This window comes from Dunckerocampus dactyliophorus, chromosome 1 (assembly GCF_027744805.1).
Source record: "Dunckerocampus dactyliophorus isolate RoL2022-P2 chromosome 1, RoL_Ddac_1.1, whole genome shotgun sequence".
In the NCBI taxonomy this organism is placed as follows: Eukaryota; Metazoa; Chordata; class Actinopteri; order Syngnathiformes; family Syngnathidae; genus Dunckerocampus; species Dunckerocampus dactyliophorus.
In genome coordinates, this window is record NC_072819.1 from 50019745 (window position 1) to 50038578 (window position 18834).

Sequence of the window (18834 nt, forward strand, 5' to 3'; positions counted from 1 at the left end):
TAACAACAAGCTAAAAGCTGAATTTTGATTCATCTTCAGCGACAGATTATAAATATTTGCCTTAAAATGAGAGCAAAAACTGCTCACCTGATTTTCTAAATTTAAGAACGGACTCACACACAGAAAATATATTTAAAAAATTGCTGATTTCAGAACATTTTTATTCAAGAAAAATAATCTTATACTAAGAAAGTACAGCTAGCCAATTCTTATGAAAATATTTTTTGCCAGAAATGAGCTCTTTTTTCTAATAACAGGCTAGAAACCTTATTTGGATTTTTCTTCAACAACAAATTAAGAATAAAACTGGTTTCTAAACTTTCTAAATTTAAGAATGGACTCACACACAGAAAACAAATGTAAAGATTTGCTGATTTCAGACCAACGTGGAAGAATATAAGTTCCTGGGGGTCATAATAGATGAAAAAATGAGTTGGAAATCTCATATTAAAAATATACAACAAAAGGTGGTGAGAAATATCTCTATATTGAATAAAGCAAAATATGTTCTTGACCAAAAATCACTCCACACTCTGTACTGTTCCTTAGTATTAGCATATCTAATGTATTGTGTGGAGATATGGGAAATAATTACAAAAGCAATCTTCACTCACTCACTGTACTGCAAAAAAGATCCGTGATGATCATTCATAATACCAAGTATAGACAACATACACACCTTTATTTTTAATATCACATATTAGTGATGATCATTCATAATACCAAGTATAGACAAAATGAAAACATTTATACGCCAGAACTACGCTGAAAAGCCACAGCATTTCCGTGTGTGGAATGAAAAGATGGAAGGGATTGAGTAAGGAAGTCCAACAAAGTACAGAGATGAGCACATTCATAAACAATACAAGCAGTTGATGTTTGCTAAATACAAGGCAGAAGAGTCTCGATCATCACAATGATGGTTCTGTCAGGTTTCTGTTTTTTTTTAAGTTTTGTTTTTTTTAATTTATATTTAGTAGGATTAAATAAGCTTTGCTCCTTCCTACTCCTTTTGGACATGTGAAAGAATGATTCATGAGATGTATTCCATTGGAACCTTCATGTTCAAATAAACTAAACCAAACCAAACCAAATGTGAAGGCTGCACCGCAAATTTCATAGAGCGTACCAAGATTTATTACATGAAATCTGGTCATAAAATCTGTGTAAATGTGTCAAATATATTAGACTTGATTCAAGAAAATATTACTCTCTTTTTGTCTAGTTTATAAATGTAAAAATGAGTGAATTTACATTCAAATCTTGCCAAAACATAATTGTGATAGTGTTTATGACAATAGGTTTCCTTCCATACGCATGATAGGTTCACTGGAGACTCTAGAAATTGTAAGAAAATAAAATAGTACTCCTACATCTACAAAATGTAAAAACATTTTTGCGTTAATCTAGCTTCATAAAAGCAAACTTAATCTCAATTTAAGAATCTTATAAGAGTAATTTGGCTTACTTCTTACCTCGTAGTAAGAACACTTGACTTAAATCTAGCTAAGTGGCTCAGAACAACTCGCTTATTTTAGGACTCATATTCTTAAAAGTCACAAGAAAAATATTCTAGTTATAAGAATTCTAGCCAAGCAACTTTTGCTTACCCCACTGGCAGAATGTTTTGCTCGTAACAAGAAAACTTGTCTCATTTTAAGATCATTTGGCCTTTTTCAAGTATGGCTGTTTTTGCAGTGTACACTGCAAAAACTAAAGCGGGGGCGTTGGAGTAATAGTAAGAGAACGGAGGAACGGGACTGATGAGTTGGCCGACATAAGCGGGTTCCACTGCACTCGATGATGTTGCACGTCAATAAATGTTCACATGAGCTCACGTAAACAAAACATGGACATGACTGTTGGTGGCAAGGATGAGTGGCACCCACAAACAAACAGCCGGAAAGCAGCGAGCTGGCGTTTGTGGCACCATCAACCCGAGCGAGCGCTGAATGACAGAAAGGTCACAGGCTCTCCCCGAGAGATGTGACTACGCGGCCTGATAGGCCAAAGACAGGCTGGCTGATCGACTGCCTGTGGCCAGAATCATGCTGATGAAGTAGAAAGGCTCTGCGGCGGCCAAGCAGCTGGCGTGGAGCTCTTGAGAAATGCAACACGCACACCTCCTCGCTCTAAGAAAGAAATTTTAACTACAGTCAAACCCCAGTTTTCGTATGACCCAGTTCTCTGCAAAAATGTTGCCTTGGGTTTTGTACACTGTCATGGTTTTGGTCTGTGATGACACTTAAACCAGCGCTGTACTAGCATGTCCTTCCATGTCATCCACTGCCCAAAAAAAGCAGCCGACATGTTGCTGACTCACTGCCCGTGCATTTTTTATTGAGTGCGACTGCTAAACAACCCGTCATGGAGCCAAAGAAAGTTGCGAGCACTTTGATAAAGAAGATAAAGATCTCGCCAGGATTCACGGGAAGTCCACGTCAACAGTAACTTCCATCCGTTCGTCATTTATAATTATTCTGCATTGTCTTCTGCAGAAAATGTATTTTTTGTGAATATTTTTGGGTGTTGGATTAATTGGATTTACATGATTTTCGATGGTCTGATCCGTGAACCTTTCATTTTGTTTCTGCAGTGATGCAATGACAAATCAGCCGTGGTCCGCAGATGGCCCCTGGGCCGCACTTTGGGCACCCCTACTTCTCTGGATCTTCGTCGGGGTCGGGCGAAGCGATGGTGGTTGAGGGGAGAGGGGCTGCGTTACAACAGTCAGTCCTCATGAGCAGCGTTTTTTTGGAGGTGCTCATCTGTGGAGGTATATTTGTGCCTTCATTTCGAGGTAGCTAAGGCTGATTTTGAGCCACAGCGTGCAATAATTGCTGTTGCGTGAGCAGGCGCATCGATGCACGCTGACACTCTCTCTAGCCTTGTCGCTCAACCTGTGAGCGCCAGGCCAGCCGGTGTAGATGCGTGTGCTCATGGTACCTCCGGTCGGGTTTTGGGGACCGGGCTCCTGGCTGGAGCTCGCGGGTTGCGTGCCTGGAGAGCGGCAAGGCGTGTTCAGCGATCAAAATGCGTGCCTGTTGGTCACTCTCCGGGAGGGGCGGGCACTCATGTAACAATACAGTTTTTCCTAATATTTTCGCGATCGACCGGCAAAGTCTTGAAGATCGACTAGTAGCTCGCGATTGACGGGTTGGTGACCTCTGTTCTACAAGTTGCAAGTTAAATTCTGAAAAACATCATACAACCATTTCCGAATATTTCAATGAATGCCTTCCAAACGGGTCACGGCAACATGTTATGCTCAAAGTTCCTTGAACCAGATTTTAGAAACGGGCTGGTGCATCACTCAGACACCCTTGTTTAAAAATGACAAACTCTCACAGCTCACCAAGGTTCAGCCCGGCGTGTACGTCAGCGTGTGTGTGTGTGTGTGTGCTCCTCAGTTTGTGAGGGTGTTTGTTTCCAGTCATTATCACAGCACTAATTACCCAGGGGGATTGTGGGTAAACAAATTGTTCCACAGAAAAGGGATCCAGTGGTGAAGTGGGAAGAGAAGGAGTAGAGGCGAGACAAAAGGCGGGACGAGCGTTGTTGGAGACAGTGAAGTGGTTATTGTGTAACGCTTCCAGCAAACAGACTGGCTGGAAACATAACTCCTTGCAGGAGGTAATAACGTAACAAAACTCCAAGGTCAATGGCCTCCTTGATGGTTCTCTTAGCAAAAGTGAGAGCACACGTTGGTTCTGGAGCGTCATACTTTGATGAGCATCAGTGTGGGTGTTTTGGATGCGCAAATCACAAGCTGGCAAAATTCTGAAACACGACTGGTGTGTGTGTGTGTGTGTGTGTGTGTGGCATAGCTAATATGTCTAACATTTATTATTGCTGCCACTCCTCCCTCTCATCTCACTCGATGCAGACACCACAGCATTTGCCGTCTAAGTGCTGCACTGACAGCTCTCTGAATGGAAGCACCCGCCCACGTGTTTTGGCTTGTGCCAGGCTGACACACACACACACACACACACACACACACACACACACACACACCTGAAGCTGTCCTGTTGAAAAAAAACATTCAGTGCAGCAAGAAAGTGCAGAAGAAGGAGGCAAAAAGGGCAATTAGAAAGGGCTGAGCAAATGGAAGGAGGGATGCTGCGGTGGTGACACACCAAGCAAGGCAACGCTCAGACACTGACAGCAACTTAATAGCGATGAGTTGGATCGTTACCTCCCGTGATGTTTTAAATGCCCTGCTTTTGTTTGTCTGTCTGTGTGTTGTTTTTTATTAATACATTTTTAATAGCCTGCATTTTCCACGACGAGTGACTGTTGCAAAGTGTCGCCACAATTTCCACACAATGACTCATAAAAATCTAATGAGTCATAAAACTGTGACTCAGTTCTCTTTGAAACTTTTATATCAACTAAATATTCATATTTAGAAAACAAATATACCGTCATAGAAATGTATATTGACTAGGGCTGTCAAATGATTCAACAGTTTAATCAGATTAATCACAGTTTTTCAAATTAATTAACCCTGATTAATCAAAATTAGCAACTACAGTATGTCTGAAATTTGCCAATTTTTACTGTATTTAATGAACATAAAGATACATGACAGGACAGGATTATAAATATTTGTACGCATTAACAGCTCCAAATCAACTGAATATGTCAATCAAGCTAAAAGATACAAGTCTAAAAATCTGATAGTAGCAGAACATTTGAAACCACACTTTAAACCGTGTCACTCGGATGAAGGGTTGCGTTCAAAGACGTCACATAATTTAAGGTCAATTTACTTTTATTTTTCAGCATACTTAAATGTAGCAAATTGTACATCCGAATGAAGAGTTACAAAGTGAGTGATGGAAATATCCACTTCATGTTCTTCCTGTTTATATCCACACACACACACACACACACACGCACACACACACACACACACACACACTACAAAAACTACATTTCAAGAAAGTAAAAAAGTTGGATTTTAAGCAACCACTTCTTATTTTTTTCCTGAAAAGAAAAAATATCTTGTCTGGCAATTTCCACTTGAGAAAAATAAATCTTATATTAAGAAAGTATAGCTACACAATTCTTATACAGATTTTTTTTCCCACAAGTTAGTTATTTTTTCTAATAAAAGCTGAAAACGTAATTTTGATTATCCTTCAGCAACAGATGAATATATATTTGCCTTCAATTAAGAGCAAAAACTGCTTACCTAACTTTCTCAATTCAAGAAGGGACTCACACACAGAAATTATATCTCAAAATTTGCTGATTTCGGAACAACACTGCAATTTTATTTGAGAAAAATAATCTTATATTAAGAAAGTATAGCTGGACAATTCTTATGAAAATATTTTCATAGCATAGCATATATTTATTTGGTCTTCTACAAGTATGGCGGTTTTGCAGTGCATTATAATGGCGTTGTTGTGATGTTCGGCGTGGTCCTGAATGCATCTCGTGTTCTTGTAATGAGAAGGAGGAAGTGTGGATCCCAGGACCAACGGACTAGAGGCGTGTGTGAGCTGGAGATACATGCATGCAGGACACCGTGTTGGAATTGTACTGCTGTTGATGAGTCGGGGTCAGAATGAAGTTAGAAAAGACGGTGTGAGGACGCTCTACTGTGCTCCCGTCTGCCGTCGTGACAGAGAGGCGCGCTTGCTCTGGTGCGCATGCGTTAATTACGCTAAGAAATGTAACGTCATTCATTAAATATATTAGCCTCTGCCGTTCACGTGTTATTTTTAGGACGTAATTAAGGAAATCCAGAATCGGGGTTAAATGGAATCCAATGTGTGTACACAAGGTCAAGATCTGATCCGGACTGCACATTTGACAGCAATGTATCATCATTATTTTTGAACAGCTTTAAAACACATAAAACGACCAGAGCATAGTATTATAGTATATGCACAGTATATGTTAGCAAGGTTACCTTCTGCGTATGACTTACCATCAGTCCATTTGGAACCAGAACAAACAGGCTTTGGCAAACAAATCAATCTCTGCATTTTAGGGCACTGCCTTTGTAATTATTAAGAGTGTGTAAATATTTCTGGGACACCCTTCGCAGTATGTTACATTTGAATACAACCGGGTCATTTGTTAAAGAACTTATGGAATAATTCGTCAGTGGCTCAGGGGGTAGAGCAGGTCGTCCAGGAACCAGAAGGTTGCCGGTTCGATGCTCCACCCACTCAGTGTTGTTGTGTCCTTGGGCAAGACACTTCACCCACACTGGTGTATGAATGCGCAGCTGTGGATACAGATGTAGATTACCAGTACCAGTGTGTGACTGGGGAGTGAATGAATAGCGGGTGCACTTCATTGTGAAGCGCTTTGGGTGCCTTGAAAAGCGCTATAAATTATTATTATTAATTTGCCACAAATAAGTTACCTTGACAACAAGTGAAGCAGGAGTGAGATGTGATAAAAAAGCAGCAGGATCAGCTTTAGGGTGAAAAAGATGGATAGACATAAAATGATGCCGTCCGGCCTCGGTCTAACTCGCTGAAACCAGCGTGACGGGAGACGCTTTCTTTTCTCATCTTAGACACTCGTACTCGTGAAATGCCGTCCGCGCACACGAGACACTCTTTTCTACTCTACTTCATCTCACGCACACACCAAACTCACCCATACTTTGCCCGGCGTGGGCCGTCATTATCAGGCAGCAGCTCATTGCACACTGAGCCATCTGTGTCACACCCTTGAACGCACACGCACAAACACGCGCACACGCGCACACGTCGCCAGGTGCTTGAAATCTGGGATGCGTAGTAAAGTCTGACCATGCACTGCATAACAGCGCATCATTAACACATAGCAAGAAGAGACTAAATCATTTGAGCAGCAGCAAATGTGGCATTAAAAGCAGACGAGTGACTCCATTATTTAAGTCATCAATTCATATTATTATTATTATTATTATAGATTATGTTTACGCTGGGACCAGACAACACAAATACCTCCATCATGAGATTTCAGTTGATATTGGTATCAGTCGTGCTGCCTATGATGATACAGACAGCAAAGTACGTCCACGTATGTTCGCCTTTGGATTGTAAATATGCAGTTTGCAACACTTGCAAAATCACTGCAAGGGGGTGTAAGGCATCTTCCTTTAATGCTTGTAATCTGATATCACACCTCAGGAAGGATCGCTCGGATGCAGCTAGCGGAGCTGCAGCAAAATAATAAGCGTATGTCGGCATTGGTAATTAAAGTGCCTGACAATATCGGTATATCACCACGATAATCTAAATCAATTAATGGAATGATAAATAAAACCAAAGTGGATCATTTTGCCCGCCTCATATAAGTGTTGGATAAAACATTTATATGCGAGAACAACGCTGGAAAGCCACAGCTTTTCTGTGTGTGGAATTAAATGATGGAACGGATTAAGCAAGGAACTCAAACAATGCACCGAGATGAGCACATTCAAAAACAATACAAGCACATGATGTTTGCTAAATACAAGGCAGAAGAGTCTTGATCATCACAATGATTGCTCTGTCATGCTTGTTTTTTTACTGTTACTATTATTTATTATGACACTGATTATTATATAAAACATGACATGGAATGCAGGAAGTGAACTACATGTACTGTACTCGATGTGGAATGGATGGGGGGTAGGATTAAATAAGCTTTGCTTCTTCCTACTCCTTTTGGACATGTGGAAGTGTGAAAGGATGATTCATGAGATTTGTTCCATTGGAACCTTCATGTTCAAATAAACCAAACGGTTTATTTGAACCAAACCAATAAATTGACATGTGCATGCGTGTTTGTTTCCGTCTGTCTCGTCTCTTTACCGCACAGGCTGGATGACAAGAGGGTTCACTCTGCATTGTTCTGCGCGCGTTGGTTCTCTATTGGAACGAACGGAGAGAGTGAACACCCCCCTCAGCCATTCAGCCTCTTTGTCCCAGTAGGTGGAGGAGGGGCTGCTAGTGAGTTGATACACAGAGTTCAGGTCTGCCAGGTTAGCGTTAGCACAAGTTAGCGCCATGAGCAAGCGAACGCAAATATGAATGATGGCACAAATGCGATGGTTTCCAAGCCAGATGCCACAGCCTCAGTGGGGGCATATTTCACTTTCACACAGAATGAAGCAGGATGAGCGCATGAACACCGACAAACTGATATGTGCTATTTGTTGGAGAGTAGTGCCGACGAAGAAGGGGAATACGAGCAACTTGCATGTGCACCTCAAACACAGTCAACGCTTGCTGAGGCGTTTGGTGGGCAAAGTAAATATAAACAAAACAGTGCAAAGTGGTGCACGCTCACAGACAGTGTCGTTCGCTACATGTTTTTCTTAATAGAGACAGGATCTTACTTTCATCTCATCTGCTTTTATTGTTTGTATTTGTAGTCTTTTTTTTAAAGCCTAGTGAACGTTGTTTGATTGTGTGAGCTATGAGCGATATCTCATAACTATGAGAGATATCTCTCACAGCTCACACATCTGTCTTATGTATCTTGTTGTTTTTGGTTACGATTGTGATTTTTATTTAAGTGCAATTTTTGCTAAAAGAGACCGAGAGCCCATCTTATTTTCATTGGGTTTTTCTTTGTCTTTTTTTTGTTGAATTTATTTGATTGAAAAGCTCTTGACATTCAAATTACAATGTTAAATACTCTTGATAAGTTAATGTTTATTGCTTTTGATACAATGTACTCGCATTATTATGCCATATAATTTGTGAAAAAATGGTCTGAAAAAATTTTGTCGATGATATCAATGATCGACAGCAAAATTTGTTATCGTGACAGGCCTAGTATATCACCTATCATAGCTAGTATCAGATATTTTCCCTTCGCAGTGGAAATGGCAGATTTTTGCAGTTTGCCAGTTTTCAACTGGACAAACAGGACTTTCCACATTCGTACTGTGAATTGTGTCCTTGTGATGTTTAATGAGCATCTCTTCAGCTTGTAGCAGCCAATTAAACGTCCAGAGCTGACATCATTACGAATCAGAGGCTGGACTTTGGTGCACACTTTGCAGTGTTGGAATGTGATCACACGCCATTTAGAGGGGATTTCTTAAAATTCAAAGTGAGTGTGTGTATGGGGTGGGGAACTTCTGTTCTTTAAAGGAAGCCCCTCATGCATTTGTTGGAAAGCCCGGCAGAGCAATCAGATCTTTCCTTGTGTTTCTCATCACGCTTTCTCTCGTGCCTCTCCTTGCCATTTTCCCAACATTTCCTTTCCTGTCTTTTCCCCTTTAATTGCACACCACTTTTTCCAATTTTAATACCTCCACCTCACAAATTATGCTTACAGCAGCTTCTGTTCGTTAACAGGATTATAAAAAAAGATGTATCTACAAAACCAACTGACACAAAACCTCATTAGGGTATGAGGCATGCATTTGTTTTCTTCATTTTGCTTACATTGTCAGTGATGGGGTGAAGGGGACATTAATATAATTCAAATTTAACTCAAACATTTGTGCTAAAGTGTTTGATATTGATCATAGGCAGGGCAGTCATTATAAAAAAACAAGTCAAAACATGTCAACTAGGGCTCCACACATTTTTAAAAAAACATTGTGATCTTGATTCAAACTAATATGCATTTTAATTTCAAAATGAAGACCGCATCACAAACAAACGCTGATGTTTTCTTCAAGGACTCACGCTGCACTGTCATTGCCATGATGGCCGACACTTTCTCCTCACTCACACTGTCCCTCAGCGAGCGATGGTTCCACCTGCCCATGGCCGACGCCACCGGCAAGGCTTACTGGCTACCATTCATCAGCTCACGGGAGGAGCGATCGCATGAATTAACAGACTTATCTTTATTGCATTCAGTCTTTCTAAGTGATTTCTTTAACATGCGGAAGTGTAAGCATACTGTATGCCCGTGAGCATGGTGTGTGTGTGTGTGTGTGTGTGTGCATGGGAACAAATCATCCCAATCTCACTTTTAAGCAAGCATTTCCTGCAGAATTGTGCAGCCATAATGTAAAACATTCATCTGAGTTGCAATATACGTATGTGTGCATGCACGCATGCATGCATGCTTACCGAGGAGTAGAGGTGACCCTCTCCGTTCATGGCGATGTAGAGACCGGTCTTGACTGATTGGATGGCCACAACTCTGAGACCCACGGGAATTAAGTTGAACAGAGCTGCAAACAAAGATAAAACATAGTGGTCATATGGCCATGAGCGTGCTGTAAACAGGGATGGACACTAAACTCAATGAATACAACTCTTAAGGCTCCGTCCCCCACTGCCGTTTAACCATTCCATCTGTCTCTGTCGAAATATTTACGTCAGACGGTGTCATAGGGTGGCCAATTCAAGTATTTGGCCATGCATGGTAGATAGAACAGCTTGAGTAACATCCAAATATGCCTCAGAAACATCTGCTTAAGTATGAACGGCGTCTTCATTGAACGTCGAACGCCTGAGTAGCGTCTGCCTAGCGTTGAAGTCTCGTAACATTGGGGACGTCATGCGCAAGGGCGGCTCAAATTCCCAAATTCTTGCAACTTCAGAGGACACATTTTTGCGGAAAGTATTGGTGACATTCCAAAACTGAACAAGCATTTGACCTTAGGTGTCTTTCTCGTTCTGTTTTTGAACAGTTCTTCCTTTGGTGCCACAGTGGGAAGAAAAAGTAAGTGAACCCTTTGGAATTTCTACAATTTCTGCATAAATTGGTCATAAAATGTAGTCTGATCTTCATCAAAATCACAAGAACAAACATACAGAGTCTGCTTAAACTAATACCACACAAATAACTACCGGAAATTCTTCTACTTTTTTCTTCATCTTTGAACCCTGCGGCTTATGCAGCCATGCGGCTAATTTATGGCTAAATTCTAACCTTGCGACATCTCTTTACGTCAGAACTGCTACTAATTGTTTAAATACTGTGCTAGCTTGTCAACCCACTGGAAATGGGTCATTAAATATACCAGTATAGCAACATAGGTCTGACTCATGATGTCATCTTTCAAAGAACACTTGACTAACAACACTAAATTCATCACACAACAACTTAACACTCAAAAGTTGCACCTGACAAACATACAAACATGTCCTAATGTGACTTTAAATTAAAACAAAACAACATTTAAAAGTTTTCCCATAAGTCATTGCGTCTGAACAAAGCATTCATGGGTGCGCTGCAATGACATCAGCTTCCCTCTGGGCTTTGGGCTACGGTTCCTCTGGCTCACTCTGGTGGACAGAAGCACATGATAGCTCATGATTGGCTCCTGTCGCATAAAGAGCTGCCTGGTCGTCAGGGGCTTGTGTGCGCTACAACATGTCATTTTATGACGTGGACACGTGCGGCTTATACGCCAGTGTGGCTTATATATGAACAAATGAACAAATCTGTTTTTTCCTCTGAATTTAGTGGGTGTGGCTCACACACTAGACCAAACACAACCAAACATTTCCCGTAGTTGCAGATCAGACGTGCACAATGATCAGGACGACTTTAGGACCTTTCCTCTTTACAAAACTGTCGCAGTTCAGAAAGATTTCCGGTGCGAATAGCTCTCTCGGGGGCATGCCGGGTTGAGGTCTGGACTCCGACTGAGCCACTCCACACTGCAAAACCAAAATTTCAAGAAAGTAAAAAAAAACATTTTAAGCAACCATTTCTTTTTTTTCCTGAAAAGAAAAAACAACTTGTCGAGCAATTTTCACTTGAGAAAAATAATCATATATTAAGAAAGTATAGCTAGCCAATTATTATGAAGATATTATTAGCCAGAAATGAGTTCTTTTTTCTAACAACAATCTTAAAAACCTTATTTTGATTTTTATTCAACAACAGATTAAGAATATTTGTCTTAGATTAAGAATAAACTGGGTTCTAAACTTTCTAAATTTAAGAATAGACTCGCACACAGAAAATAAATGTAAAGATTTTCTGATTTTGGACCAACGTGAAGGCTGCACAGCAAATTTCAGAGAGCGTACCAAGATATATTAAATCATAAAATAAATCATAAAATCTGTCTAAAATTATTAAACTTGATTCACGAAAATATTACTCCTCTTTTTATCTAGTATATAAATGTAAAAACTATTGAATTGACATGCAAATCATGCCAAAAAAGAATTGTGATCGTTGTTATGACAATGGGTTTTCCTAAATTAAGTCAATCTTAGACACAATCACACTTTATTCTTCTTAAATAAAAAAGTTGCATTCATATCATTTGTTTCGTGCTTGTTGAAAAGAAGTAACCAACATAACTAGCATGCCGACGTGAAGAGACGTTAGCTGCATGGTGGCCGAGTGGCTAGTATGTTAACCCCACAATCAGGCAACCCGGGTCCTGTCAGCACACATCTCGCACGCTCCCCCCGTGCACTGGCTTCCTTCCCTGTGCATGGTGGGTTCATTGGAGACTTAGGAAAACAGAATAATACTCCTACATCTACAATATGTATATTATGTATTTTGCTTACATGTAGGCTCATAATAGCACATTTCATCTCCATTTTGGAATCTTATGAGAGCATTTGGCGTACTTTTTACTTTGTAATAAGAACATCTGACTGAAATCTAGCTATGTGATTACGAACAACTTGCTTATTTCGGGACTCGTATTCTTAAAAGTCACAAGAAAAATATTCTAGTGATAAGAATTCTCGCCAAGCACATTTTGCTTGAAATAAGAAAAGTTGTCTCATTTTAAGATCATTTGGGCTTCTTTCAAGTATGGCTGTTTTTACACCCGTCCTCTTTTGAACCTCAACGGTTGGACAAACGGCCTCCAGTTCATCTGCAAAATACCTTGAGAAACCTGGCAAGTCATTTTCCATGGATGATAGCAGCAAAGCACGCCCATACCATGACGCTCCCTCTGCCCTGCTTCACCTTTGGGATGAGGTGTTGATGTTGGGCTGCTGTGCAATTTTTCCTTCACACGTGGCGTTGTGCGTTCCTCCCTAACAATTCAGCTGTGGTTTCATCGGCTCGTCTAATATTTAATGTTGAACTTTCTCCATTTCTAGACAATTTATCTAACCGTGGACTTTTGGAAATACTTTAGAGCGGACACTGACGTCACTGATTGTGCGAGCGGTGGCTTGGAGCACGGTGGCGGGGTGAGCCTGAGGAGAACCTTTTTGTTGACTGTTCTCATAGCAACTATCGTGAGTTCCAAACTGCACTGCTAGTATCGTCGCCAACAACCTAATCCATCCATCAAAGTAGGCGCCGCCGCGGCATTTTGGATTTTTAAGCTATGCCACAACACTGTGTGTTTTCTATTGGCCAGAGCAGCTTTACGCCACACCTCCAATCTTGTCTCATTGGTTGGATTTCAGGTTGGCTCACACCTGACTCCGGTTAGCTCTTGGATAATCCGTAGCCACTTACTTTTTCCTCCCCGTCCTGTGAATGTTTACATGTTATTTTCAGTGAAAATATGAAAACTAGGGCTGTCAAATGATTACCATTTTTAATCAGATTAATCACAGTTTTTAAAATTAACTCATCATGATTAATCACCATGTCACACGTTCTGAAATATGCCCATTTTTACTCTATTTTATTGAAAGAAAGATCAATGACAGTGCAGGATTATATATGCATATATATAAATATATATATATATATATATATATATATATATATATATATATTTGTATGTACTGTATCAGCAGCACCAAATTAACTGAAAATTGAAATCAAGTTACGAGATGGCACACGTCTAAAAATCTATTTACCTAGCACTGGTTCCTTTAATAGCAGAATATTTGAATCAGACTTTAACTGTGTTATTATGAGCAAGGAGGAGTTGCGTTCAAAGACACCACATCATTTAAGTCCCATTCTCGTTTTGAGTGTATCTTCTGGGATTTCCGAGCACACTTAAATGCAGCAGATTGTACTTCCGCATTAAGAGTTACAAAGTGAGTGATAAGAATATCCACTTATCGTTTTTCATTGCATTTCTGTTTATTTAGAACAAAAAACACACTACCGGTCAAATGTTTTAAAACACCCCAATTGTTTGCGGTTATTTATTGAAATTCGAGTGGTTCAAGTCTGGTGAATAGCTTGAAATGCTACAAAGGTAAGTGGTGAAGTGCCAGAGGTTGGAAAAAAAAAGGGGTAAGATTACCCAAAACTGAGAAATAATGTGTATTTCAGAATGATACTGTTTCAGGGACCACAAAATGAGTCAACAATTTAAAGCTGTTCTGCAGAAACGGAGGTTGATCAAGCCTTGGCAGTTGGTCCACATTCTGGAGTACTTACTACCAGAGAAACAGTGTTGGGAACACACTGTGGTACTACACCCTCATGAACATCAGTTGAACAGCATTGTACCGAAAATCATTTGTTGCGACAAAAATGGCAAGAAAAACGGGAAGTAACAATGGAAGAGTGACAGACCATCCTAACACTGAAACATGCAGCTTTTTCCTCCAAAGAAATAGGAGCGTTCTAAACCTCTTGAGCGGTAGGGTACATGCATAAGGAAGACGTCGTTGTGATGCGTTCAGGTCAGAACAAAGTTGTATAAGAGCGGCAGACTCTGTGTGACGCTGTGGGGAGCTACGCTGTGCTGCCGTCTGTTGTCATAACAGAGAGCCGTGGCTTGCCATCATGCGTATGCATTAATTACGCTAAAAAATCGTACGTAATTAATTAAATAAATTAGTTACCGCCCTTAACGCGCTATTTCTGACAGCCCTACTGAAAACATATTTTTGGTGTGGCATTAGTTTAAAACAGACTCAGTTTGTTTATTGTTGTGATTTAAATGAAGATCAGACTACACTTTATGACCAATTTATGCAAAAATGTGAGAAATTCCAAAGGGTTCCCATACTTTTTCTTCTCACTATCGATAATATTTTGGAATAAGATATGCTCCCCTTTGCAACAGTGGAAAACAACGGCTTTAAAACACCTGCTGAAAAGGATGGACTCACGATGCCCAGCGAGCTCCGTGGTCACAATTATTCAGCACGACGAGCTCTACCACAAATGTACAAGGAAGTCAGACAGACAGTTGCTAAGCCTGATGCACTTGACAGGTTGGTGTTCCTGGCACAAAATAAGGACTAAAAAAATACTACTCTTCAATTGAAAGTATTTTTGAGTTGCTGACATTTTAAAATGTCCTCCTTCATATTTTCTTCTTTTGTTCTTAGCTGAGGATTTGAGCATAACTAAAAGGTTTGTTATAAAAAAAAAATAATATAATAATATATAAAAAAATATAAAAAATTATATATTTATTTCAAAATGAAAATGGCCTACTTGATTTAAGAGGATATTTTTAGGTACGATTTTTTGATGTGCATCTTGCACAAAGCTTTCAAATTTCCATCCTCATGTTAAGTGTTTATTTTAATAAAAACAACTTGACACGCACATTTGGCTTTCATTTTCTCTAAACTCACTTTGCTTAAAAAAATGTGGGGATATACAGTCATGGGAAAAAGGATCAGACCACCCTGGTTTCTTCAGTTTCTTGATCCATTGTAATGCCTGGTACAACTATAGGTACGTTTGTTGGGACAAACACAATGATGACAACAAATACAGCTCATAAGAGTTGAATTTAAGAGCTGATATCTAGCGACTTCCATGCTTCTCTTATTATGAACAAAAATCACATAAGTTCTTACATGAATAGCTAAAGCATCGTACTGCCAAACAATGTAACTCTTGTTGTCATTGTTATATTCGTCCAAACAAAGGTACCTTTAGTTAAAATGAACAAGGAAGTGAAGAAACAAGGGTGGTCTAATCATTTTTTCCATGACTGTGTGTTGTATATCCATATTCAACCTAAGTACATCGGGGATATGAGTTTTGGTCCACATCGCCCAGCCCTACTCCTCACCAGACATGTTTTCCTTTCTACCTCTTGCCCTCACGCGTCTTCTTATAAATAAATGACTCCGTGGCGGTCTATCAATTAAACTTTTATGAAGCAACACCTCGACAACAAGTCTCTGTCGACAAATGTTTCAGACTAATCGCTGACCTCACGGGTGGATGAGTGGATATAAGGTTCCACAAACACTCTCTTTTAGAAAGATTGGACTTCCATGTTCACTTTCTGTGGGTGTCACGCCATGTGTCCTGATACTTTTGTGTCTTTTGTGCCGGGGACGATATGCGTGCATATAATCAAAACAAAACGCTGTGATGAAAGACTCGACAGCCGACACTGAATGATTTTGTTTTAGTGGTGCATCTGCCTTCCAATCAAGGCTTGATTACACGATGGAAGGCAGGGCCCTCATTAATCAAGACCGCTTCTAAGTGCTTGTTAAATCTCCCCGTAAACCAACACACACAACGTTGAGCGCCGAGCAGGAGGAATGTACGAACTGTGGAAAGGTGATCATGCGTAACAGAAATGCTTCCAGCTGATTAGAGGAGAAAATAACATTCCTATAAATGGCGTTCCAGACGTCGCGGCTTTCTCTGCCCGCAGACGAGAGAGACAAAGGCCGGAGGTGAGAGACGCATTACACTCTGTTAATCCACATGCCGAGCCGTGCGTGTCCGCATTAACGCCAGGGCTGCGATATGCAAACAGATGGGACATTTGATGCTGGAGACGGTCACGCGGAGCGGCGACATCACGTTCGCAAATAATGCGAGGAGTTCATCATTCAACCGGAGGCCATGTCAGGTTCCGAGGTCTCCCGGCAAGGGAACTGTGATGGCAAAATGTCCAAACAAGACCCATCACCACCCATCACGTGCTCACGCATCAGGATATGCGTACATACACTCGGCTTTCGGCAAACATTTGTGCCCAAATTTAGTTCCATCCATCCATCTTCTATGCTGCTTATCCTTATTAGGGTCGCGCGTATGCTGGAGCCTATCCCAGCTGACTTCATGCGAGAGGCGGGGTACACCCTGGACTGGACGTCGGTCAATCCCAAACTTAGTTATCATACAATGTTGCGCATCACAAACCATTTTACGAGGGGTGTCCGATGTTGGCTTGCCGATATGCCGATATTGTCCCACTCTCAATTTCCGATTCCTACATCAACTGATACCGATACCGATATGTGTGTAACATCACATACCTTCTTTCGTGACAGGACTGGAATTATTATCTTATTATGTATTCTTATTACTATGTATTATTATTATTTATGATGTAATATTGCAGTACAAATGTTCTATTTTTCAAACTATTTTCTTGTTTTTCTTATTGCTCATGTCTTGCCTTGGTTGTTTTAGTTCATTATGACATTTTTGCAGAGCTGCATCTATCTATCTATCTATCTATCTATCTATCTATCTATCTATCTATCTATCTATCTATCTATCTATCTATCTATCTATCTATCTATCTATCTATCTATCTATCTATCTATCTATCTATCTATCTATCTATCGATCTATCTATCTATCTATCTATCTATCTATCTATCCATCTATCTATCTAAACACATATCTGTTGTGAAGTTAATGGATACAGCGTCAGCAAAGTGTGGCCGAGGAGTCTTGCCTGCCGCGTCTGCCTGTCACTATTTCCGCGTTTTTTGGGTTTGTTTTTTTTTACATTGGACTTGAATGTCGAGTGGACTCGCAGGCACACGGGGCTAAAAATCTGTAAACTCCTAAACTTTGCATAGAAACGCCCACAAATTCAGCAATGTTTTGCGACTTTGGTGCTTACAGGGCTATATCGGCTTTCATTATAAGGAAAAAAAGATATCAATATTGACCGATATTACATTTTTATGCCAGTATCGGGCCGATACGCATGTTTTCATAATTTGACATGTACAAGTGGAGGAGTTCTGGTAGAGTGAGGGAAGGAAGGAACGTGAGATCAACAAGCGAATTGGTGCGGCGTTTGCAGTGATGCTGACTCTGCATCGGGCTGTTGTGGTGAAGAGAGAGCTAACCCGAAAGGCAAAGCTCTCAATTTACCGGTGGAGCTACGTTCCTACCCTCACCTACAGTCAGGAGCTTTGCGTAGTGACCCAAAGGACAAGATGGCGGGTACAAGCGGCCAAAATGAGTTTCCTCCGTAGGGTGGCTGGGCTCTCCCTTACAGATAAGGTGAGAAGCACTGTCTTCCGGGAGAGACTCATCCGCATTGAGAGGAGCCAGATGAGGTGGCTTGGGCATCTGGTCAGAATGCCTCCCGGACGCCTCCCTGGGGGGGTGTTCAGGGCAAGTCGAACCGGTAGAAGGCCTCGGGGAAGACCCAGGACACGTTGGAGAGACTATGTCTCCAAACTGGCCTGGGAACGCCTCGGGATCCGCCGGGAGGAGCTGGACGAAGTGGCTGGGGAGAGGAAAATCTGGGCCTCCCTGCTTAGGCTGCTGCCCCCGCGACCCGATCACGGTTAAGCGGTAGAAGATGGATGGATGAATGGATGGATATGTGCAATTCTAAATGCATATAAATGATGAATTAATGAATGTTAAACGTTACTTTGACCTTCACGGAAGGCGTGATTCTTGATGTGATTGTTCCCAAAGACACCATGTGGCAGCGAGACACAAGACGGACGCCATCTTCCTGTTTTGTCATGAGTTATTTCTTGAATTCACTTCAGTTCAATGGTGTTTTCACCCTCTTTATCAAAATGCTGGCTTTCTTTGGCTCCATTTTGGGGTTACTGAGGTGAGAAACACTATTGAATCCAAGAAATAACTCATGACAAAACAGGAAGACGGTGTCCGTGTGGTGTCTCGCTGCCACATGATGTCTTTGGGAACACTCGTATCAAGAATCACGTTTTCACTGAAGGGAAAAGTAACCTTAAATGTTAATTTACTGCTTTCATTCATTCATTCATTTGCATGTATTTATATGCATTCGGAATTGTTTTCTGCATG

The 18834-nt window shown here is 40.8% G+C and overlaps 1 protein-coding gene across 4 annotated transcripts in view; it reads right to left on the reverse strand.

Annotated features, from left to right (window-relative positions):
- The window catches only part of LOC129188023 (fibroblast growth factor 14-like), a 67127-nt gene that overhangs the window by 14943 nt on the left and 33350 nt on the right, over nucleotides 1-18834 (reverse strand). For all 4 annotated transcript variants that reach the window (XM_054788008.1, XM_054787982.1, XM_054788001.1 and 1 more), the window contains one exon: nucleotides 10038-10141. In XM_054788008.1, coding sequence (XP_054643983.1) covers nucleotides 10038-10141 — 104 coding nt within the window. The remainder of the gene's footprint in view (nucleotides 1-10037; nucleotides 10142-18834) is intronic.